Source organism: Bos mutus, chromosome 8 (genome assembly GCF_027580195.1).
Source record: "Bos mutus isolate GX-2022 chromosome 8, NWIPB_WYAK_1.1, whole genome shotgun sequence".
Taxonomy (NCBI): domain Eukaryota; kingdom Metazoa; phylum Chordata; class Mammalia; order Artiodactyla; family Bovidae; genus Bos; species Bos mutus.
In genome coordinates, this window is record NC_091624.1 from 12,867,578 (window position 1) to 12,892,887 (window position 25,310).

Genomic DNA, 25,310 nt, shown 5'->3' on the forward strand with positions numbered 1-25,310 from the left:
TTAAATACAGATGGAATTAAATCATCTGACATTAGAGACAAAGGAAATTCTGAGATTATTGATTTCCATCATGAAACAGATATAGAAACTGAAGCTAAGACTTGGAAGTGTCTTGGTTCAGGTGATTTATATAATTGCAGAAACGTATCTGCACAAGGCTCCTGACTCCTCACTAGAATTACTTTTGCAAAGTTTACTCCATCTCTTCTGCAAAGTTTCCTCCTTCTTTGCACTTGCATACCCCTTTCAGGGTTTTGTTTTGGGGAAAAAAAACTACCCCAAGGTGGCAACCTGTGTAGGTATGTAGTTATGTGTTAGGTGCCATTTAAAGTCAAGGAGGTAAGCCTCTGTGAGTCTCACCTGTTGAAACAGGCCATGGGCATATGAGAGAGGACTGGGGGATAGAAACTCTTACTCATCATCAGATTTCAGCACAAACTTCACGTCCTCAGTGAAGGCTTCCCTGATCTTTCAAGGTCAAGTCTATCTGCCTAAGATCTTCATAGAATTTAGCATGGTCAGATGTAATTATATACATTATTTCTGAAATATCTGGTTAATGGTCATCTCACTTGTTACCCTGTAAGTTTCTTGGGGACAAGATCTATGTCAATTTGTGTTCCTCCTTATATCCCGGGTGTCCTAGCACACAACAGGTGCTCAAAAATATTTGCTAAATGAATGAAGGGGTAACCAAATGGATGAATAAATAAATGCATGCGTGCAGCGCCACGGCAGTCATTCTATGGGCTGCATAGGGGTAGATGCAACCCCAATATATTGTGACCAGAGGGGACCCTCAAGAGGACACACACACACCCCACCGATCAGAAAGCCCCACCAACAAAAGTCGAATAAAACATCCAGTTGGAGAAGGCTTTGAGGTTTCTCCGGACAGGGGGAAAGAGACACAAAAGGTGAGCAAGCAATTTTCAAAGGATGCTTTCAACTCCCTGGCCAGTCCGTGTGTGTTTTCCTCTACAAAGTGTTTCCAATTACTGTGGCACTCTCGGTATCTGGATCCATCTCCAGTGAATTCCTCTGCGGCTCCTGCCAGACATATGGGATCAATCAGGGCTTCGGCGCTGGTGCGCTTGCTGCGGGAATGTTGACAGCCTGACAGACGCGGGGTTCTGGTGTCATGGAATCTCCGAGAGTCTTTGGCTTGAACCCGGGAGGAGAAGGGGGAGGAGAGAGATAGAGGCAGAGATAGAGGAAGGCGAGGGGAGAGGGAGACAGAGGAGGGAGAGAAGGAGGGAAGCGGGAGATTCTTCTTGACTGCCCCCTTGCCTTCAAACATTTTATAGGCTTCAGGGAGAGCGAGGAGGAGGAGGAGTAAGGGGAGAGAAAAGACGGGAGCGAGAGGGGTAGCGAGCGCGCGCCTTCCCTCCCTAATCCTCGGGCTGCCGGAGGAGTCTGGACTGTGTCCCCAGTGTCAGATGAGAGAGCGCTGAGGCTCGCGGCCGCCGTCCCACGCCCCGCGCCGCGCACGCCCCTCGGCGACCCCGGCGCCCGAGCATCTCTCCGCGCTGGGCGGACGCCTGCGCTCCGGGCGGCCGCTCCGTCTCTAGCGCAATGTGGGCGCGCCTGGCCTTTTGTTGCTGGGGTCTGGCGCTGGTTTCAGGCTGGGCGACCTTTCAGCAGCTGTCCCCGTCGCGCAATTTCAGCTTCCGCCTCTTCCCCGAGGCGGCGCCCGGAGCCCCCGGGCGGCTGCCGGAGCCGCCCGCGCCCAGCGAGGACGCGGCGGCCGCGGAGAGCAAAGTGGAGCGGCTGGGCCAGGCGTTCCGGCGACGCGTGCGGAGGCTGCGAGAGCTCAGCGAGCGCCTGGAGCTCGTCTTCCTGGTGGACGAGTCGTCCAGCGTGGGCCAAGCCAACTTCCTCAGCGAGCTCAAGTTCGTCCGCAAGCTGCTGTCCGACTTCCCCGTGGTGCCCACGGCCACGCGCGTGGCCATCGTGACCTTCTCGTCCAAGAACAACGTGGTGCCGCGCGTCGATTACATCTCCTCCCGCCGCGCGCACCAACACAAGTGCGCGCTGCTCAGCCGCGAGATCCCGGCCATCACCTACCGAGGCGGTGGCACCTACACCAAGGGCGCCTTCCAGCAAGCCGCGGTAAGGTGCCCTTCCCACCCACCACCGCCTGCCCGGCAATAAGCCGGGCTCAGCCTCGGGCCAGCCATAGCACCCCAAGTCAAGCGTCCCCATCTCCAAAGTCAGAATCATACCTATCCTGTTGTGGAAGGGAGGGGGTTCCCTTGGAAGGATGGGTTTTAAAGGCTTAAGGAGATGTCAGGTTCATTAAGTGGTCTTTGAGAACTCTATTAGGAAGGAGTCATTGAGATGCTGTTCACATTCACTGTCGTGGGAACAAACTGTGGGCAAACTAACAGGTGAGTATGTTTTAGAAAGTGTCACTAAAGGTAAGAGGTGGAGCGACCTGAACATTTCCCCAATTCTGGGATGTGATTTTATATTTTCAATATGCACTTCGTTGCTCTGAGTCCTTTACCAGACTTTTAAAAGAAGGAAGTCAGTTTCAGATGCTGGACTTTTACTTTGCCAAAATTTAACTTTTTTTGGTTACAGTGTAATGCATATTCATTTGAAGAAAATTTAGAGCCTATAGAGATGTTGGGCACACGATAGCAAGCCAGCGTGTGTGAAATGAATGAAACCAGCAGAGAAAAAGGGGGGAAAACCGTCTAATCTCATCACCCTTAAAAAGCCACTGTTTACATGTTGTTGAATATTTTCCCATTATGCACATCTGCTCATACTTTAAAACAAACTAGTGTCTTGCTGTTTTGTAGCCTACATTTTTCACTTGTTATATCATGAAATGACCTATATCATTATATATCTAATATAATGTAGTTATTATATACCGACCTTTCTTGCTAGATTATTATAGTTTATAATCTATTTGACCTGTCATCTGTTGTCAAACAAAGGTTTTGGTAAACACAAATATTTATAGACCCCTTTGATTACTTTCTTAGGAAGAATTTCTGTAAAGTTGCTAAATTAAGAGATGTGAACATCTGTAAACTACTTGATACATTTTGTCCAGTTCTGCCTTGGAGGGTTGTATAGATTTACATTCCCATCAGCAGAGTTGCCGCACACCCCACCCCACAGCTCAGTTTGTAAAGAATCTGCCTGCAATGCAGGAGACCCGGGTTGGATTCCTGGGTCTGGAAGATCCCCTGGAGAAGGGATATGCTACCTACCCAAGTGTTTTTGGACTTCCCTCATGGCTCAGCTGGTAAAGAATCCGCCTGCAATGCGGGAGACCTGGGTTCAATCCCTGGGTTGGGAAGATTCCCCTGGAGATGGGAAAGGCTACCCACTCCAGTATTATGGCCTGGAGAATTCCATGGGCTGTATAGTCCATAGGGCTCCAAAGAGTTGGACACAACTGAATGACTTTCACTTCACTTCAGCAGAGTACCACAGCAGTAAGTTTGCCACAGGGTCACCAGTAACATGTGCCAATATTTTTAATGTCTTTGCCTATTTGGTAGGTGAACAGAGGTATCATTTTAGCAAATTCAATTGTTTTCATTTTATTGTGGAATGAGTATTTTCTAATACATTTACTGGGCATTTGTATTTTTCCTTTGATGATTACCTGGTCATTGTTTTTGACCATTTTGCAACTATGGTGTATGTTTGTTTGTTGGTTTGGTCATTTGTAAAAGCTCTTCATATAGTAAGACCGGTAACTATTTGTATACATGCTACAATTGTATTTTTCCAGCTCACTGCCTTTTGCTTTTGTTTATCACAGTGTGGTTAAATGGATGATTTAAATTTGTATATAGTCAAATCTATCAAACTTTGTCTTTAAGATCCTACATTTGCTTATATTCTTAGCATGGCTTTCTCATTTCCCATATCAGAGAAATATTTTCCCATCTCACAGTTTAATCTATCAGGAGTTTATTTTAGTGTATGGTATGACAAAGATGTCTAACTGTATTTTTTAATAGTTAAACAGTTTCCCCAGCATCATGTGTTTACCAGCCATTCATCCTTTTCCAATTTAATTGAATGCCTCTTTTGTCATACACTAAGAGTTTATGGGTATTTGAGCTTCTCCTGGCCTTCTATGAATTTTGTATTATCCTGGATAATAGGATAGTTCATCCTATTATCTATCTATTACTTTCAAGCTTTGCAAAAATGATTTAATTATTATAACTTTACAACCTATTTAAATACCTGATCATGAGAAGTCTCCATTTTCTTATTTTTTTCTCTTTAAGTCAATTCTCATATATTTATTAATATGAAGTTTTCATTCATTTTCACATATTCCAAATGAAACTAGCCAAGATTTTGATTTCATTATAGAAAATATAGAATTAACTTGGGAATTATTTACATTTTATAATTATAGTCCTTCCAAGTCAAGACTACAGTATGTCCATTTTTAACCAGTTCTTTTCATATCCTTCAATAAAGTTATAGATTTCTAGTAATTAAGTCCTGCATATATTTTTCAAATTTAGACTTAAATGTATTCCATTCAATATTGCTATCATGAATAGCATCTTTACAAATTAAATGTTAAACAAGTATTCTTTTTTAAAATTAAAAAAATTCTATTGTAGTATATTTTATTTACAATGTTGTGTTAATTTCTGCTATACAGCCAAGTGACTCAGTTATACATATATTTCCATATTCTTTTCCATTATGGTTTATCACAGGATATTGAATATAGTTCCCTATGCTATGTAGCAGGACCTCATTATTAATCCATCCTGTATATGCTAGTTTACATTTGCGAATCCCAAACACCCAATCCTTCCCTCCCTGACTTCCCTTCCCCATGGCAAACAGTCTTTTCTTTATATCTGTGAATCTGTTTCTGTTTCACAGACGTGTTCATTTGTGTTGTGTTTTAGAATCCATGTATAAGTGATATCATATGGTCATTGTCTTTCTCTTTCTGACTTACCTCACTCGGTATGATAATCTTCAGGTTCATCTATGTTGCTGCGCGTGGCATTATTTCATCCATTTCGATGGCTGAGTAGTATTCCATTGTATATATGTACCGCATCTTCTATATCCATGCATCTGTTGATGTTTAGGTTGTTTCCAGGTCTTGGTTATTGTAAATAGTGCTGCTATTAACAGAGAGGTGCGTGTATTTTTTCAAATTATAGTTTTGCCTGGGTATATGCCCAGGAGTGGGATTTCTGGCTCTTATGGCAACTCTGTTTTTAATTTAAGAAGCCTCCATTCTGTTCTCCATAGCACCTGCACTGATTTACATTCCCGCCAGGGGTGTTGGAGGGCTCCCTTTTCTCCGCGCCCTCTCCAGCATTTGTTGTTCTGTGCTAAGTCACTTCAGTTGTGTCTGACTCTTTGTGACCCTAAGGACTGTAGCCCACCAGCCTCCTCTGTCCTTGGGATTCTCCAGGCAAGAATACTGGAGTGGGTTTCCATGTCATCCTCAAGGGGATTGTTCCCAACCCAGGGATCCAGCCCACCTCTCTTGTTTCCTGCATTGGCAGGTAGGTTCTTTACCAGTAGCGCCACCTACTTGTAGATTTTTTGATGATGGCCATTCGGATTGGAGTGAGGTGTTACCTCATTGTAATTTTGATTTGCATTTCTCTAACAGTTAGTGATGATGAGTGTCTTATTGTGTGCCTGTTGGCCATCTGTATGTCTTTGGAGAAATACCTATTTAGGTCTTTGGAACACTTTTCAATTGGATTGGATTTTGTTTTGTTACTGAGTTATATGAGCAGTTAAACAATTATTCTTGATGTAAAGAAACATTGTTAATTTTTTAAACATGACTTCTATATCTAGATTCTTGTTTTGCTCTTTGACTCATTTTTTTAAAACACATTTTATTTTACTTATAATAAGTGTTTATCTTAGAAGATAAAATAATCAGAAAAATTTTCTGAAAATACACTGTAATATTTTGGCACATATCCGTCTTGATCTTTTTGCAGTTGTCTAGGTAATAGGTATATATTCATACATGTACATATATCATGTATAAATAATGTTTACCCAAAAAAGCATCATATTGTATATTCTCTTTTTTAACTTAACTTTTCCATCATATTTTGCAGTCTTCTTTCCATAATAAGAAATACATTTCTACTTTATCATTTTTCATGGCCACACAGTATTCCATTACAGGATGTGTGTTTATTTGTATCATGTAATTACCTATTATCATGTAGTTAGGCTGTTATAGGCTTCTCTGGTGGCTCAGATGGTAAAGATTCCACCTGTAATGCAGGAGATCCTAGTTCGATCCTTGGATTAGGAAGATCCCCTGGAGAAGGAAATGGCTACCCACTCCAGTATTCTTGCTTGGAGAATTCTATGGACAGAGAAGCCTGGTGGGCTACAGTCCTTGGATTTATTGAGTCAGACACAACTGAGCCACTAACATACACACAGGCTGTTAAGAGCAACACGGCAAAACCAGATCTTTGCTCATATCTCTAATAATTTCCTTAATACAGATTTCTGAACTGGTGGGTATTATTCCTTCAGAGAAGATGCCTGTTTTAAAGGCCTCTGATACCTGTGCCAAGTGGCTCTGCAGAAAATGTGTACCAAATTATACTTCTACATGCAGTGCCTAAGTCCATATCTAGGATGCAGCCAATACAGGTTAGTATCATTGGAACATGACCCTCTAATTTATATGTGAAAAATAGAATCTTATTTTTATATTGCCCTTTATTAGTGACGTTGAACACTTTTTTCATACACTTTTTGAATATACTGGCCATATATAGCTTTTTTGAAAAATTCCTATTAAAATCCTTTGGGATTATTAACCATTTTTTATTTGAAAGTGGTTCTTTTTCTTAGTGATTTGTAAATACTCTTTAAATTTTAATGATATTAACCTTTTTGTCCCCAAGTCTGCGGCAGGTATTTTTTCTCTGTGTTTCACTTGCCTTTGAATTTTGTTTATGATGACAGCATCTACCATTTTATCAGTGTATTGAATCTACTTTTCATTTGTGTTTTTTTCCCTGTCTTGTGATGTTTGAAAGGCCTTTATGAGAGAAAAGAACTCACTAAAGATGCCCTCTGTGTATTGAACTATTAACAGTTGCCCCAGGCAGGATTCAGTTTTATAGGCTGAGTTTTCTGCTGGCTTCCACTCCTAGTGGAGAAGAACCTCGCAGCATCAGGAAGAACTTGCCATAGACCAGCTCCTCTGTTTGGCTTGGCCAGGTCTGCCCAGGGCCTCTCAGTATTGTTGATTCAAAACAGTTAAATGCATAATGAGTCGAGTACAGACTGCTCTCCTCAAAACCTACTCTGTCTTCAGCTTTCTCCTTCCAAATACTACATCCTGTCTTGGAAAGTAGAATTGCCAAAGGGGTCCCAGTGCCTTTCTTCAGTCTGGATCCATTTGTAATCCAACAAGCAGGGATTTCTCAAACGTTTGTGTTAACTGAACTTTCCCTTGATTTTATTTTCCTTTTCTCATTTTGGTTGGGTTATGAGAAGGTGCAAGAGAGGGTCAGCTGGACTCAGTTCCTGTCTAACCTGGCAACCTGCATGTCGTTATTGTAACTTTGCCAGGCCTCTGATGAGCATGCTTAGGTTTAAATGAGATATTCATGAAGAAATTTGATAAAAGATGATCAGTGTTTAGAAATGGCATTAGAAGAAGTTTCAATGCGAATTTTGGCAGAGGGATCAAAGCCTGTTTTATCACAAGATTGGTCTGAAAATGATAAGCTGTACGGTTTGATTTGGGAATTGAGACATTTTTTCATGGAGATGAGACAGTTTTTAGGTTCCCCTGTGTGCATAGAATGGTGATATTGGAACTGACTGTGGTCTAGCCTTGATGTGAAATTCAAAGTCACAGGTACATTTTTGAGGTTTTTCAAACCTCAAAACCCCAGGAAAATGAGTTTTTCAAACCTTTTCCGTTTGAAATGGAATGACCACACAACTGTCCACAGCCACAAACACAGGCAGACAAATATACAAACACATAAAATACGCATATTGACACACGCGAGTGCATGGCTACCTCCCAATTCAGACACCTTATTCCTCTTATGTAAAATCTCGAGATGGAGAACTTTCTTTACCAACTTGAAATTTGCTGTTATCTGTCAGTGCATATGATTGACCAAACAAAAAGGATAATGGTGTTGCTTCACTTTTTATAGGGTGTCAGAGTTGTACCACTTGATGAGAGAATATATGCTTGGACGCACTTTATTTGAATGGATGAACTGCAGTGTAGATGTTTTTTTCTTGGGGACCATCCCCAGCACTTATCAAAGAGTACAGGACAAAAGCAGTGAAACTGGCAGGCAGTACAGATCTTTGCAAAGACACCGTCAATAGAATAGGGAAAGATTTAGCACCTTGAACTTAATTACATGAAAGTCTTTTAAAAAATAAACGAAATGCTCTTCAGCTTTTCCTTTCCAAGGGATGACTATTTCAGAACAACCTTTCTTCTTGGTTTTCCTCTCCATCATGTATTTATAAATTGCCTTTCCTCAAGTGTGTTTTGGGGTTGACCCCTTTCTGCATGCAAAACTCTTCAACATCTAAGCATTTCACATTATCATGAAATCAGAGCCCCTCCTTCCACTTCACTTTTGCTATCTGTTATACAAACATCAGAGAAGGCAATGGCACCCCACTCTAGGACCCTTGCCTGGAAAATCCCATGGACGGAGGAGCCTGGTAGGCTGCAGTCCATGGGGTCGCTGAGGGTCAGACACGACTGAGCGACTTCACTTTCACTTTTCACTTTCATGCATTGGAGAAGGAAATGGCAACCCACTCCAGTGTTCTTGCCTGGAGAATCGCAGGGACAGGGGAGCCCGATGGGCTGCCGTCTATGGGGTGGCACAGAGTCGGACATGACTGATGCGACTTGGCAGCAGCAGCAGCAGCAGCATACAACCATAGTATGGAGCTTCCTTTGAAAAAAAGTTCTTTTTTGCTCCAGAGTTCCAGAAATATGATCCTCTGGTGGGGAATATGCTGCCTCTCCAAAAATCTGTGCTATAGAGGGACAGAAGACTGGGAATAGATAGGCAGAAACTCCTCCTTGCTTCAAGGAAAGGAGATCATCGTTATATGTCCACACTGGTGCGTGTTCACGCCTTTACCTGGGGAGTATTCTGCTCTCAGCCTTGTAGGAAAAAAGTATCTGCTTTTATGTTTCTGATAAAACCTGGAGTTGTGTGAGAGACTACTAGATTAGAGCTATTTTATTTTCATACAATGAACCAATAACAGTCTGTGCAGCAGTCTTTCTGATGACCTGAACGCTGAAGGAATAAGGAAGGTGTAGGTTCTCCTTCCCTGTTGGAAAGGGTGTGAGGGAGTCATTCAGTCTGCAGTGGATTCAGCTGCTCCAGACTCAGAGACTCTTGCTTTAAATGTCAAGAATTCCTCACTGTTGAGGGAGCTAAGTTCTTTTCTGATGCTAGAAAGATGATCTTTCTAAACGGGCCTCTGAAAATGGCCTCTCTTTTGTGCTTCTTAAATTTTTCAACAGTTTTCATATTGCCTTGGTCTTCTATAGGAACTTCTTTTGTAATCCCATCAGGATGTTAGACATGTGAATGAATGCATGAATGAAGCCTCAGTGCTTAAACTGAACCAGACCTCTTATATATTTCCCAGGTAAAGATGGTACTGAAAATCATTTGTGGGAGAGAGAGAGGAAGAGAGGGAGAGGGAGCACGTGCACAAATAATTATCAAATATTGAATTCCAGTTTCTTCTTAGTCTAGTATCTGCATGTTTTATTAGTTTTGTTATTCCCAGCATACAGAGCACCGTGAAATGTATTCAGAAGGTGTATCTGTGTTACTGTTAAAGACACATCACTATTGGCTACCAGTATTCTATGATGTTTGGTCGAAATGCATCATAAAGATATTTGGTCAATGACTTATTATTTAAACACAGGGGAAGGGTAGACTGCTCTTTCTACTTCACTTCTGTGGTCCAAAGATCGGAAAGCCTCCCCCAGTGTTCTCGAAGTAAAAATGTGCTAAAGAGGATTTCTCTTAACAATGACCGTGAAGGAGAATTATTAAATGTATTCATTCTTGACCAGATATACCTTTAATTTGTAAAGTGACCTGTAATTTTCAAAGCACTTTTATGTTATGATTTTAAAGACTTAGTTTTACAGAAAAGACATGGATACGAGGAGAGGTTAGGTAACTAAATGCTACTTACAAGGCTAAGTAAAGGCCAAAGGCAGAGTCAATAGAGATATCTGATTTGTCATCTGGTCTTTCTCCTCCCCTCCCCCCACCCACATCTTACTGTATTACCTTCATGTGTTGAGTTGCATCAAAAGCCAGGGGGAAGCAGGGAATTCCATCTCCAGAGCTTTGAAAATGTTACAGAAGATATAATGCCAGTCTAACCCAGAAGACAAAAACTGTGGCTTTCAAGCTATATTCATTCCATGGCTGCTTTTCAATTGGCCTTCAATATGTGTGATATATGTGGCCTGTGTGTGTGTGTGTGTATGTATTTGTGTATTTTAAAATATATATGCATATTTAATATATGTTCTAATTTTGGCAGGCATTTTAAAATCAGGAGATAGCATTTTTTTAAAAAAAACCTAAGTTTGGAGCTTTACTCTCGACAGACTGGAATATTTAACAGTTCTGGGTGTGATTTCTCACAACTAATCAGCGTCTGGCACTTGGGCTTCCCTGGTGGCTCATTTGGTAAAGAATCTGCCTGCAATGCAGGAAATCACCTGCAGTACAAGAGACAGACCTGGGTTCAACCCCTTGGTTGAGAAGATCCCCTGGAGAAGGAATTGGCGACCCACTCCAGTATTTTTGCCTGGAGAATCCCAGGGATGGGGGAGCCTGGTGGGCTACCGTCTATGGGGTCACACAGAGTCGGACACGACTGAAGCGACTTAGCAGCAGCCAGTACTCTTGCTTGGGAAATCTCATGAACAGAGCCTGGCAGGCTATAGTCCATGGGGTCACAAGAGTAGAACATAACTTAGAGACTAACCACCACCACCTGATACTTAGAATTTCATTTTGTGATCCTTGATTGTGTTCCACACCCTAACACAAGACAAATCATTGGCAGACCCTGAGATGGTTTAATCCCTTCTAGCTTGTCTTCTGAGCTTGCTTTTTAACCCAATAAATTAGCTAAGATTAAATTTAGCTGGATGTAGTAGAAAACTCTAAAGTACCACTGGCTTAAACATGATAAACAGTTGGTTCTCTCTCACATTAAGTCTTGAGTAGAAAAGTCAGAGCAAATACAGCAGCTCTGTCTTTGGGGATCCAGAGTTATTGCTTTCAGCCCTCTGCTCTATCATTTTCTGCTTACTTCATGGTCCAAGATGGCTATTGGAGCTCCTACCATCAGGGACTCATTCCAGACCCCAGAAGGAAGAAAGGACAAAGATTGGTCTTTAAGAAGACTGTAGCAATTCAACCAATACTTTCACGTAGATCTCATTGCGGGGGGAACCTGGTCTCAATTCCATCCTTAGCTTTATGGAATTTTATTACTGAAGAGGAAGGAGAATGTGGATACTGAGGAAGTGATGAGGGGTCTTTACCAAACCAGTGTGTCAGGAAGAGTGTGTGTGTGTGTGTGTGTGACCAAAGAAATGTCTGGAAATCCACTTTGTTTCTTCCTCAAATGGCCTAACCCAGCTCAAGATGGCAAAGCCAGGCCTTGCCTCACTGCAGAATACCTTTATCCTTTTTTTTTTTTAGAAAAAAGCTTTCAAAGTTCCTGAGCAATCCATTTAAATTTTGGCAACAGAAACTTCTCTTAGTTTCCCAGAAGCTTCTAAATAATACGGCATTCACCCCCAAGTAAAAGATTATACTGAGCATCACGGGGAAATAAACACATCCCACAAAATGTAATCAATATTTTATTGTCAGTTTATGAAACCCAAATGAACCTTTCTCAGGAAAATGTGGTTCTCCTTTGACTTTTCAGAGGAAGCTGTCAGGTTAAGAGACTTCTACATTAAAAGGAATTTCCTGTTCTGTATTATCTCGGTCTTTCCCATAGATTTTTAAGACTGTTCTCTAAATCTCCCCCAGCCGTATGAAGAATGTCTTTCTGGCATAGGATCTGCTTACATACAGTAACCTGCTTTAGCCTGGGGGCTAATTGTGGATAGGAAACATTCTGAGATGTTGTTGTAGCCCATGGATGTTGTTACAGGGCTTCACTTGAAATGAATGATAGTGGGAAGAAAATGAAATCTGCAGCCCATTAGTAGGTGCATTTTCTTAATCTATTTTGATGAAAAGATTTTTAAAATATTCATCTTCCTTGCTCTCTGTCTTTGTCATGGGGTCATTCAAGCAGTTGCCATTTTCTTTGTGTAAAGGGTCAAGCAATAACAATTTTTCAGATTCAGAGCATGCTTTCTTCTTAGCTTCAGTGAATGTGAAAGCTATAACCTTGAGGAGAGAGTCTGATAACTAGATATGTTGAGATAGTGACAGCTACCTTGTTTTGTAGCTTGTTTTGCAAATAGATGTCTTTCAAAATTAAGGACAAAACTTCCTATGAGATTAATAAGAAAAAACATTTCAAAGAAAGTTCTTAGCAGGGCTTATTATAAGACTGAATCATTTATGGAGTAAAGAAAGTTTATAGAGTAAATGTACTTAGTCATTGTGTGTGTGTGTGTGTGTGTATCTATCTGTGTGCACATGCCTGTTCTCAAATCACTTGGTCATGTCCAACTCTGTGACTCTGGAGGACTGTAGCCCTCCAGGCTCCTCTGTCCATGAGATTTTCCAGGCAAGAATACCGGAGTGAGTTGCTGTTTCCTCTTTCAGGGGATCTTCCCAACCCAGGGATCAAACCCATGTTTCCTGCATCTCCTGCACTGGCAGGTGGATTCTTTACCACTGAGCCACCTGGGAAGCCCACTTAGTCATTTACTAAATGAAATTCAAGTTGGGTATTTTTCCAGTTCAAGAGTGGGTATAGAAAATATATTTTGAGGTACATGAGTTCGATGCACTATTAATTCCCTCCAAAATGATCCTGAAAGTTTTCATTGTTTAATGTCCTTCCTGCTCTACTGGTTATAGGATATCCTGGTTGCTACTGTAAAATACAATTTTATAAAATTTCCAGTGATATTTAAAATGTATGTAATGTGTATACAGTTAGTACATACACTTCTAATTTTCTCAGATATGAACTCTTTCAAATTTCTAGTAGTTCCATCTCTGTGTTTAACCATACTTCCTTACCTTTAGTAGAGTTAAGGGTCTCTTCCCTCAGTCAAGGAAGACCTTCTTCAGAACATTTCTTTCTTCTCTCTTCAAGACGTTTCTCTTAAAAGCTGTGCTTCTCTTCGTGTAGACATTCACAGTACATCTGTGTATTTAAACATTGGCAGTATGTTTCCAGAGTGATATGGTAGACTGGCAGTATTTTGCAGTCTTAAAAGTATGAACAGTAAAACTAAGTTATTCCCCATCAGAGAACTCGCTTCTCATAAGAAATCGTTCAAGAAACATACAAAGATTCCTGTAAAAGGCTGTTCATCCCAGCATTGTTTGGAATAGGAATTTAGAAACCATTTGGCTTTGATTTGGGAGGGTTTAATAAATGACCCATCTTTCCTGAATTCTAAATCAGTTGAATTATAATGCAATCTGGCTGTGATTTGGAAGAGTTTAATAAATGACACCTTTTCCACCTCTGAGTTCTGAATCAGTTGAATTATAATATAGCAGAAGGCAGGTGGAGAATCAAGAATGCCTTCATCAGGTTAATACAGAATGTGGCTCAGGTACATAAGTCCCTAATACTGAATCTTTAAATTAGATTGACTTGCATCCCCAGAAGCAGGCGGTGCTGGACACATGGAACCTGTCTTTATAAAACACAGACAGGCTGCCAAAGGTGAAGAAAAGGGGAGAGGGAGAGGCTGAGGAAGCCCCCTTCCCAGGGGAAGGGTGAGAATGGGGTATCGGGGACCAGACGGTAACTCTGATGGCTGGCGCTATGTCCAGAAACTAGAGGCAGAAAAAACCAAGTTCCAAGCTTAACAAAATAAAAACATATTCAGTGAAATATATTCAATAACATCCTATCTTTAAAGGCTATTTAATGGCCTTGTAAATTGGCCAAATATCATATTAAATGAGCCAAAACTTTCTGTGTGTTTATATTGTAAAAGTCCAGTTTCATAAAATAAATTTACTCAATAAAACTGGGAATAAAAATGTCAAAATATTAACCATAGTTATCAATATGTAATATATTTATTCATTTAAATAAATCCGTTTCTTCTGCCTTTGAAAAACTAGTTATAATGAACATGTGTTACTTACTGGGAAGTGACATATCATTGCTCATCTGGACACAGATGATTGAAGACATGCCTTTGGGGCATCTGGAGGTGTAGCCTGAAGCGATTGGTCTCAAGTATAAAAATCCTTTTAAATCTCAGCTTTTGCCTAAATTGTCATAAGAACTTTATATTCTATCCCACATTACAGCCCAGATTTAAGAAATAAAAATGATACTTCAGCTGATTATCAGGAAATTGAAGTAAAACAATCGAATCTTTTTTTTTTGCCAAGCACCAAATGCTATTGCACTGAACCCATCCGAACTGGAGCTTTGTCCTGGGTTGAAAGCGCTGACCCTACACATTCTGTTATGCCCTCCAGCTGTCCCCTTTCTCCTTCCTAGTGTCACATTGCCTCTTGAGGATCGAAACTCACATAAAAATCTGCACACAGATGACAGAGGTTGTTTCAGCGTTTGCTCAGAGGAGTTTGGATGGCTGGCCACGATGTGACACAGAGCAGAGTGCTGAGGGTGCAGATGGTGGAAACTGACTCCATCACTTGCTGAGAGGTTAGGGGAACATGGCCCTCCTTTTGGCTTGTCACACACGGAGAGGGGTGCTGACCCACTACCCCATCAATCCCTCTTACTTTCACTCATCAAGGACATTCTTGACAGTAACTGAGGCGCTAGCCCACTGTGCTCCCCCTTTGCCTGGCAAAGAAATAAAGCCACTCTTTCCTTCTCCTTCATTAAAAAAAAAAGACATTCTCAGTGCTGAAAGATGTTCTCTAATCTGTTAATTTCCTCGGAGAAGGAAATGGCAACCCACTCCAGTATTCTTGCCTAGAGAATTCCATGGATGGAGGAGCCTGGTGGACTACAGTCCTTGGGGTCGTGGAGAGTCGGACATGACTGAACGACTAACACACACAATCCATTAATATCCCCACATGTAAATAAATGCCTCAAAGGACCCAGTTTCCATAATCCATTCTTCCCTAGCTCTCAAAGTTCATTTTTTTTTATCGTGATTTTGTCCTATGCAGAAACAGGCAGCTTGTTTGCTTGCTATTGTTGGTAAAGGGTGTTCAGCCACATTCAGCTGTGTTATTTGATAGACTGTTTTGATAATGGCATCTCTTTCAACTTGGCTCACTCATTTTGACCTATACCAATCGAGTCATGTCTGCAAATACAGCCTCGTCTTGATTCTGTTTTGTAGGTTTTACCTTTCCAGATGAATCTGTCATTGACTTTGAAAGAAATTTGGCAATTTTTATTTGTTTTTCTCAGTACTTTTTCTAGCCAAGATTTCTCTCTTCTTAGTCACAATTCTCTTTAAAATATGCATGCTTGGCTTTTAAATGTTGCTCCCAAAGTGATGATTCCAGGCAGTTATTGTTGGAAGTTTCTAGCAATAAAGATACCAAAGTTTAGGCTGTTTGTATCTAATGAGTAGTAAAAAGTCTACATTTTGAGTATTCATCGGCAACAGGATGTGATGTAGGACTTTCTCTGTGGTCTCAGATTTGGCACTGGGACCCATGGTTTAAAGTAACAAGCACTGAATGGTCCACATTTTAAGGAGAGCCACTCACCAGCTGCGAGTGATACAGTCCTCAGAGTTCATGGATGCTGTACAAGCCTACAGGCTTCCCAGATGGTGCTAGTGGTAGAGAACCCAATGCTGGAGATGGAAGAGACGAAGGTTCGATCCCTGGGTTGGGAAGATCCTCAGGAGGAGGGCATGGCAATTCACTCCAGTATTCTTGCCTGGAGAATTCCCTGGACAGAGGAGCCAGGTGGGCTACAATGTGTCCATAGGGTCACAAAGAGTAGGACACGACTGAAAGCGACTTAGGACACACACATGTGCAGCCCTACCCAATCTCCTTCAGCCCCTGCCTAACACCCTCCTCTAGTTTATACCATCAGAGAGCTGAGAAGTGGAAAACTGAGACCCAGAAACAGGACAGGCATTGGAACCTTTGCCTTTGGGTAAAGGACAGTTCCTATTGAAAGGCTGATCTCTGCTGGTCCATTTTTTAGTCCTAGATACTTCTACACCGTGTCTCAAAATGTCATCCTGTGTAAACTTAAGTCTGTAAATTTATTTGCCAAGCCTCAGTATAAAACGTGGTCTTCCAACTAAATTAATTTATCCTGATCTGGGATACTCAGTGTTCCTCTGCGTAATTGCGTTCCCTCCTTTTTTTTTTTTTTTTAATATGCCATTCCAGCTCACAAAAGAAAAACAATCACCCTTAAGACTATTTTAGTAGTTTCTTCAGATAAGAAAACCTCACTTTAGCAATCGGCTCCATGATCATCAATGCTTAGACAAATCTTTCTTCAAGTACCTTAGGTAATGAACTGGATTCATTTATATATTCAGTGCATATTTAAGGAACATTGTCAGTGTTCTAAGCATGTATTTATATGAGTTGTTTAATTCGCTAGAGACTATACTATAGTAATTTTAAAAGTCAACACTTTTGAATGATGATGGATGTAAATATGACTACAGTCTTTGATTAATCACTTAAATATATACATATGATAAGTCTTCTATGCAAACTCAACTGTAAACCATTTAGGGTCTAATTACAGTTTTGTTAAAAATATGAAACACATACATGATAACAAGTGGGAAGCTGCTGTATAGCACAGGGAGCTCAGCTCAATGGTCTGTGATGACCTAGAGAGATGGGATGGGGGAGCTGGGAGGGAGGCTGAAGAGGGAGGGGATAAATATATACATACAAGTGATTCACTTGGTTGTACAGCAGAAAATATATAACATTATAAAGCAGTTTTATTCCAATGATAAAAAATAAAGAGATTTGCAAAAAAAAAAAAAAAACAACACTGTAATGGCAATTAATGTAGATCTTCATACAAGTTGAAATACAGAGCAAAACAAAAATATTTTTTAAAAAAAGAAAAAATAAACTTCCAAATATCATTTATTTAGAATGCTAATAAATGTTACAATTAAATGTGTTTTTTGATAAATTTAGGCTGATTTAACCAAATACAATACACAGTAAGTTCATGAACTGAGAATCTCCTCTCAACCTCCACCGTCTTTGAATCTCCCATGCGTCACTGCAGTTGATGTAAAATATGTCTGGCTTTTTGAAAAGTTGGGTTGTTCCTGAAACCCCAGATATTTACAATAGAATGGTTAGATTCTCTGTGTGTTTAGTATATTCTAAAGGCAATGGCACCCCACTCCAGTACTCTTGCCTGGAAAATCCCATGGACGGAGGAGCCTGGTAGGCTGCAGTCCATGGGGTCGCTAAGAGTCAGACACGACTGAGCGACTTCACTTTCACTTTTCACTTTCATGCATTGGAGAAGGAAATGGCAACCCACTCCAGTGTTCTTGCCTGGAGAATCCCAGGGACGGGGGAGCCTGATGGGCTGCCGTCTGTGGGGTCGCACAGAGTCGGACACGACTGAAGCGACTTAGCAGCAGTAGCAGCAAACTCCTGCTAAGGGCTTCCCAGGTGGCTCTAGTGGTGAAGGAGCTGCCTGCCAATGCAGGAGACGCAAGAGACACAGGTTCAATCCCGGGGTTAGGAAGATCCCCTGGAGGAAGGTATGGCAACCCACTCCAGTTTCCCATGGACAAAGGAGCCTGGCAAGCTACTGCCCATAGAGTTGCAAAGAGTTGGACACAACTAAAGTGACTTAGTATGCACACTTGTACAAGCTCCTGCTAAGCTTTCCTTCATAGTTACTATTGAAATACCTGGTAAAAAGACATCTTTCCTGACAGCTTTGGATCATAAATAATGTGTTTCTACTTTCTCAGTTACATGTTTACACTTGAATTCTCTACACCATGTTTCCTAGCATTTGGTGATTTTTTGGAAGGACAGTTTGACCTGATAAATTTCCAAAGCAGTTTTTCTGCTGGACAGGTCTAGGCACAGCATTGAATTCTTCCTTTCCCTGGTAGCTCATTTCTTCTGTAGTCCATGTCAACATCCATTTTCCCCTGAGACTCACACCCATATTTCTCCTCAATCCTTTGTCCCCCTGCGGAGATTGTCCCATTCTGGATGGATTGTGGGTGGCAAGCCAGCGTTTCGGATGTATCATTTGTAGTCTTTCTCCTGGGAACTTGGACTCAGGCACAAAGAACTCTGAGAGAGTAGAACTTTTTTCCCAGTAGGTAGGAAACAGAGGTAAGACTATGCAGGGAGAACCAGAGGAATCCTGTCAGGGTGACAGAAGCTGAAACATGATACAGCATGGCCCCAGCAAGAAAGAGATGGAAGGGTGGAGGGAGCGGCCACCATGGTCCCTGTGGCTTGATCATTCCTGGTTCCAGTTCTTCTTAAAGCCCATTTCCTCTCCTGGCTCTTAGGTTTGGAGAAAGATTTTTATATACTTCTAATAACCCCCCTGCTTTTCTCAAGCTAACTCAGTGGATATCAAATCTTTATTGACTACCAGGCGTGGTTAAAACACCCTTTATCGATTTTTATCTTGAAATAGTCCATATACCTTTAATTCAAGGGTAACCATTGAGAAATTTTACTGACTTCCATTTGCAAGTGCTTCTCTACAAATAATTTTTGTATCTTTTCCTTACTATGTAAATAATAGATCAATTAATAGTTTTAGGTGAAACAGAAAAATATAGCTATTATAGTTTTTGTCTTTTACTCTTTTTTTATATGTGTATGAGAACGTATATAATTATGTAGTGAAAGAATGTTTTTTAAGTTTTATTTTTAAAGCTGCAAATTGAAAATTTCCCCATACAGTAAAATTCTCCAAAAATTGCCTTCCTATTTTATCACAACTGAATTTTTAAGTATTACCAGTAAGCTGTCATTTCAGAACTTTGCAGTTAAAACAGTCATCCCTTGCATGCCTCTTTCTCAACGTTTCTCAATATTTCCTCACAATTTAATTCTGTTTCATCTGAAAAAAATATAAAATTTTTTAATTATACATTTCCATTTCTTGCCTCATTATATTAGACTTTCCACATAGAAGTAATGAGACGGTCTAGCCTTGTTATTAAATTTAATGAGAACGCTTCAAGCATGTTTTTGCCCATTGGTTTATTCTTTCTGTTATATTAAGTCAGTACCCTTGTATTCTTTGCCTCAGTCATTTGTAAAACCATAAACTGATACCCAGGTATCATTCGAGGTTGCTTTCTGCTCTGACCACTTGATGTGAGCAAAAGAATAGACTCCTAATATCTCTGACTTTATGGGCTAACAGCTACTCAGTTATACTGTATGGACATTTAACATGTCAGCTGAAATCACTTTATAAGTTGATTGATAACAATGTTAATCATAAATTTGAATTTTTATCTTATTATTTTGTAGTAAATTAGCAGTTTGAGTGACATGTCATTTAGCCTTCTTTTGCTGTCATTTGGATTCTGATAAGTACACTTTTTGCTATCCACATTTTCTTTATTCCCGGCATGTTTTTAGAACGGATGGTGGAATTTGGCATTACTGAAAGACTGTTTGATCTTTTGTGTGTTTCTTCTGTTGATTTTTTTTACAGTCTGGATTAAGTCTACTACTCATCAACTCCCGTGCACACCATTTCTCAATTTGATATACTGTCCCAGTGGGTCCACTTTAGAATGTTTTCTGTCTGTGTTTGATAACTAAAGCATGTATGTGGGTGGAAAAACTCTGTGACCATAAATCTGAGATTAAGTTCTTCTTTGACCCTTGGGGTCATTTCTGATTTGGCTGCTGCTGCTGCTGCTAAGTCGCTTCAGTCCAACTCTGTGTGACCCTATAGACGGCAGCCCACCAGGCTCCCCCGTCCCTGGGATTCACTAGGCAAGAACACTGGAGTGGGTTTGCCATTTCCTTCTCCAGTGCATAAAAGTCAAAAGTGAAAGTGAAGTCGCTCAGTTGTGTCTGACTCTTAGCGACCCCATGGACTGCAGCCTACCAGGCTCCTCCGTTCATGGGATTTTCCAGGCAAGAATACTGGAGTGGGTGGCCATTGCCTTCTCTGCTGATTTGGCTAGACTTATAAAAAATAGCCTAAATCTTACTCAAGCCAACATTTTTTTTTCAGTCTAGAAAGCCTGAGTAAATAAGACTTACTATATATAATTGATTTTATATTACAGTATGAATAGCAAAGCTCAGTTACTGCAGAATAATCTTTTGACTAGTGCTTTTGTCATTGCTTTATTTTTGGCTTGTTTGTTTTTAGTGAGTGGTTCTGTTGTATCATCAAATAGAATGATTAAAAATCTGTAGCACAGTGCTTGGTTTATAGTAGAGGCTCCATACAGGTTTGGTGGATTAAGTTTAAACTGCAACATTCGTAAGATTTTTTCATTTCACAATTGCATAGCAAAATTACTGTACCAAAAATTTTGGCCTGTAATTTATTAGCTTATTTTGCATGTTGGACATATAGCTAGTGAAAATTAAGACATCTGCTTGTTTATTGTTTCATCCACTTATTTCATAGTTATTTTTTGATCTTCAGTAGAGTAAAAATATGAGTCAGCCTTGCAGTAGAGTATCTTGTTAGCTTGGGATATGGCCAGATGTATGTGACTCATTAGAAAAGACCCTGATTCTGGGAAGGATTGAAGGCAGGAGAAGAAGGGGATGACAGTACAAGACGGTTGGATAGCATCACTGACTCAGTAGACATGAATTTGAGCAAACTCCAGGAGATGGTGAAGGACAAGGAAGCCTGGCATGGTGCAGTCCACGGGGTCACAAAGTGCCGGACATGACTGAGCAACTGAACCACAAATGTGTAAACTGTAATTATGATGGGGTTGGTGTAATGGAAGGTAGTGGAGGACACTGAGGTGGGTTTAATTTTTGGGAAAGTTTCACTGAGGAGATGAACTTTGATCTGGCTTCCAAAGAGCTGGTACAAGTGGAGATATTCATAGTGGGAGATAAGAAAGAGTTGTTTATTTCCAGATAGAACAAACAGAAGGAAAGCATGATATGGCTTAAAACTTCTTAATAGAATGATGTAGCAAGAGTATGGTGTAAGAGGTAGGTTGGGGAAGTAGAAGATAGGGATGAGGTATGGAATGTGACTGGGAATGTTATTTAAGACTAGGTGATAAAAAGATTTGTAAAGAAATTTTGACTTTATTTTGTAGATGGAGGGAAAAATCATGGAATTTTTAAACATGATTAGTTCAGTATTTCAGACCAAGAAGTTGGATGGCAGGTCAGACAATGGATCCAAAAAAAAACCAATATCTGGTACCTACACCAAGGCAGGAACTCTAGGATCATGAGGCAGGTAGATGATACAGAGATAAATAGGTCTGGATGGGTTACAATAAGTGATCACAAAGAAGGCGTCACAGATTGCTCCAAGGTTGCAGATTTATAAAATACAAGAGGAGGGAACCATTATTTGTTCATGAGAGGATATATTGAGTTTGAGGGACATATGCCATCTTCAGGCAGAGGTGTCCACTGGGCCACTCGAGCTTCACATTAGGAGTATGAGTTTATTTGAATAGATTTAGGAGTCATTTAGTCTATAGGTGAGACTCAAAATTCTGAGTTCACATGACATTCCCTAGGGGAAGAATAGAGAAAAAAGAAAGATAAATTTTGGAAATGATACAAAAGTAAAAAATAGAGGTGAGTGAAACCCCATAAATATACTACCAAGAGAGAGTTAACATTTTGATGTACATGCTGTTAGTCATTCTCATACATATGTGTACATACATGTATTACCTTTACACACACATGCACACTAATGTAATAAAACCATTATTTTTGGTTAGCTACTTTTTCATTTAATATTATTCAGCAATATTTGTATAAGGATATGTCATGATTGCCCTGTAATTTATAAACCAGTAATCTTTGGTTGAAATTTCATGTTGTTTGTATTTTCTGTTTTTCAAGTTATTCTCAGATATTCATCATGTTGATCACTTTTTATGAGTTTCCATGGTTATTTCCTTAAGATATTCTTAGATGTATAGTTGTAGTTCAAATCACATGACATTTTTGCAGCTATGGTCACTTCGTCACGCTGTACTCCCAAATATTACCAGTTCAGGTGGCATTCTCAATAGAAGTACTGTTTCCCACATATTTTACAACTTTTAACTTAAAAAAATCTTTGACCATTAGAGAAGTGAAAAAATGGTGTTTATATGATTGAACTTTATTTTGGTTGTTAGTAAAGTTAAATGTTTTTCACATTTTCTGACATATAATTCATTATTTTGGGTCTTTATTTTGTTTAAAAAAAAACCTTTTGTTTCAGTTATTTTTCAAAATCTTTTTGTTTAGAGATATAGAGAAGTTTTCTCTTATATTTTAAAGGCCTTAATGCTCTATTTGATAAGCTTGATTTGATGAATATATTGTCTAGTTTTTCCCTGGCTTTCTAATTTTGATTTTTTGATACAGAGCAGAAACTTTAAGAAATGCAATGCTAATTATGGTTTTGTCATATTGCTTTGGCTAGAAATTTCAAAAAGATTTTAAATAAGAGTGAAAACGATTAGAATTACTGATTTGCTCCTTAATTGGGAAATATGCTGGGTTTTCACAGCTGAGCATGACTTACAGTGTTTCTTTGAGATCAATACTCTATCATATTACTGAGTTATCTTTTTATTTCTAATTTTTATTCATAAAAAAAGCAGAAAATTTTATTGAATGCCTTTTTAGTGCCTTAGATTATTATTTTCTTTTAATTGGCACAATTATTGTGTTGTATAATAGCAAAAGACTTAATTTTAGTCTACTTTTGCATTTGAGAAATGAGCCTTATCGAATAAAGGACAAAGATCTTTTGAATCTTATTTTTATATAGATTAACTTTATTTTTATTTTTATTGAATTATATTTAATTTACAGTGTTTCAGATATACAGCAAAGTGATTCAGTTATGTTGTTGTTGTTGCTGTTCGGTCACTAAGTCACGTCCGACTCTTTATGACCACATGGACTGCAGTACTCCAAGCCTCCCTGTCCATCACCATCTCCCGGAGTTTGCTCAGATTCGTCCATTGAGTTGGTGATGCCATCCAACCATCTCATCCTCTGTTGTCCCCTTCTCCCGCCTTCAATCTTTCCCAACATCAGGGTCTTTTCCAATGAGTCAGTTCTTCGCATCATGTGATGAAGGTATTGGGGTTTCAGCTTCAGCATCAGTCCTTCCAGTGAATATTCAGGATTGATTTCCTTAAGGATTGACTGGTTTGATCTCCTTGCAGTCCAAGGGACTCTCAAGAGTCTTCTCCAGCACCGAAATTCAAAAGGATCAATGCTTCAGCATTTAGTCTTCTTTATGGTCCAACTCTCTCACCCATATGTGACAACTGGAAAAACCATAGCTTTGACTATACAGACCTTTGTTGGTAAAGTGATATCTTTGCTTTTTAATATGCTGTCTAGGTTTGTTATAGCTTTTCTTCCAAGGAGCAAGTGTCTTTTAATTTCATGGCTGCAGTCACCGTCCGCAGTGATTTTGGAACCCAAGAAAATATATCTGTCACTGTTTCCACTTTTTTCCCACCTATTTGCCATGAAGTGATGGGTAGGATGCCATGAACTTCATTTTTTGAATGTTGAGTTTTATGCCAGTTTTTTTACTCTCCTGTTTCACCTTTATCAAGAGGCTCTTTAGTTCCTCTTCACTTTCTGACATTAAAGTGGTATCATCTGTGTATCTGAGGTTATTGATATTTCTCTCAGCAATCTTGATTCCAGCTTGTGATTCATTCAGCCTGGCATTTCACATGATGTACTCTCTATATATGTTAAATAAACAGGATGAAAGTATACAGCCTTGTCATACTCCTTTACCAGTTTTGAACCAGTCAGTCGTTCTGTATAAGGTTCTAAGTGTTGCTTCTTGACCCACATACAGGTTTCTCAGGAGACAGATAAGATGGTCTGGTACGCCCATCTCTTTAAGAATTTTCCACAAGTTGTTGTGATCCACACAGTCAGAGTCAATTATCCATATATTTTGTTTCTTTATTCTTTTTCAGATTCTTTTCCATTATAGGTGATTGCAAGATATTAAATATATTCCCCTGTGCTATACAGTAGGACCTTGTTGTTTATCTATTTTATATATAGTAGTTTGTATCTGCTAGCCCCAAACTCCTCATTTATTTCCAGCCCCCCCCTTTCCCCTCTGGTAACCATAAGTTTGTTTTCTCTGTCTGTGAGTCTATTTCTGTTTCATAGATAACTTGTGTTATATTTTAGATTCTATATATAAGTGATATCACATGGTATTTGTCTTTCTCTGTTTTGAATATTATCTGTATTCAGTTTGGAAGTGTTTATTTGGAATTGAGCATCTGTGTTCTTAGGTGAGGCTAATCAGCAGGTTTTTACTCTAAAATTTGTACTAAACTTTATTAGTTTGGGTTTTTGACATTTGTCTCACTGCCACAAAGGTGGATTTCTGTCTTTCATTGCCTTTTTGCTTTCCTGGCTTTCTTTTCTTTTCAGATCCTTCTTCTCCTGCATATTTCTGTTTTCCTCTTAGCCTGCTCCCTTTCTATGACTTTCAGTTCCTGTTTTCAGGATGCTAAGGCTTTCTAAGTCCTACAGATACAAGTGCTGTTCCATTATGTTACTTTCCTCTCTTTTTTTTTTTTACTTTCTTCTTATTTCAGTATTAAATTTTGTATTCATCTGAATCTTCAAATTGATTTTGCAGGTCTTGAGTTGACAGAATATGTTTATGGGCCTACTTAGACTTTCTGTGTTTTTTCCCTCCAGGGATGAGTCTGTATCTAGGCTTGACTTACATGGTCCAGCATTGTGGACACTAGCTAGATGTAGCTATTTAAATTTATACTAATTAAAATTAAATATATGAATCATTAAATTCATATGATTCATAAAATTATGAATCTGGTTCCTTAGTTGCAGTTGCTTGATTTCAAGTGTTCAGTAGCCACATGTGCCTGGAGGCTACTTTGTTGAACAGCAAAGGTA

General features: G+C 39.7%; 1 protein-coding gene across 1 annotated transcript in view; it reads left to right on the forward strand.

Annotated features, from left to right (window-relative positions):
• The first annotated feature begins 1,206 nt into the window (after nt 1–1,206).
• The window catches only part of SVEP1 (sushi, von Willebrand factor type A, EGF and pentraxin domain containing 1), a 206,957-nt gene continuing 182,853 nt past the window's right edge, over nt 1,207–25,310 (forward strand). Inside the window, exon 1 of the mRNA XM_070375127.1 lies at nt 1,207–2,112. Coding sequence (XP_070231228.1) covers nt 1,576–2,112 — 537 coding nt within the window. The 5' untranslated portion in view covers nt 1,207–1,575. The remainder of the gene's footprint in view (nt 2,113–25,310) is intronic.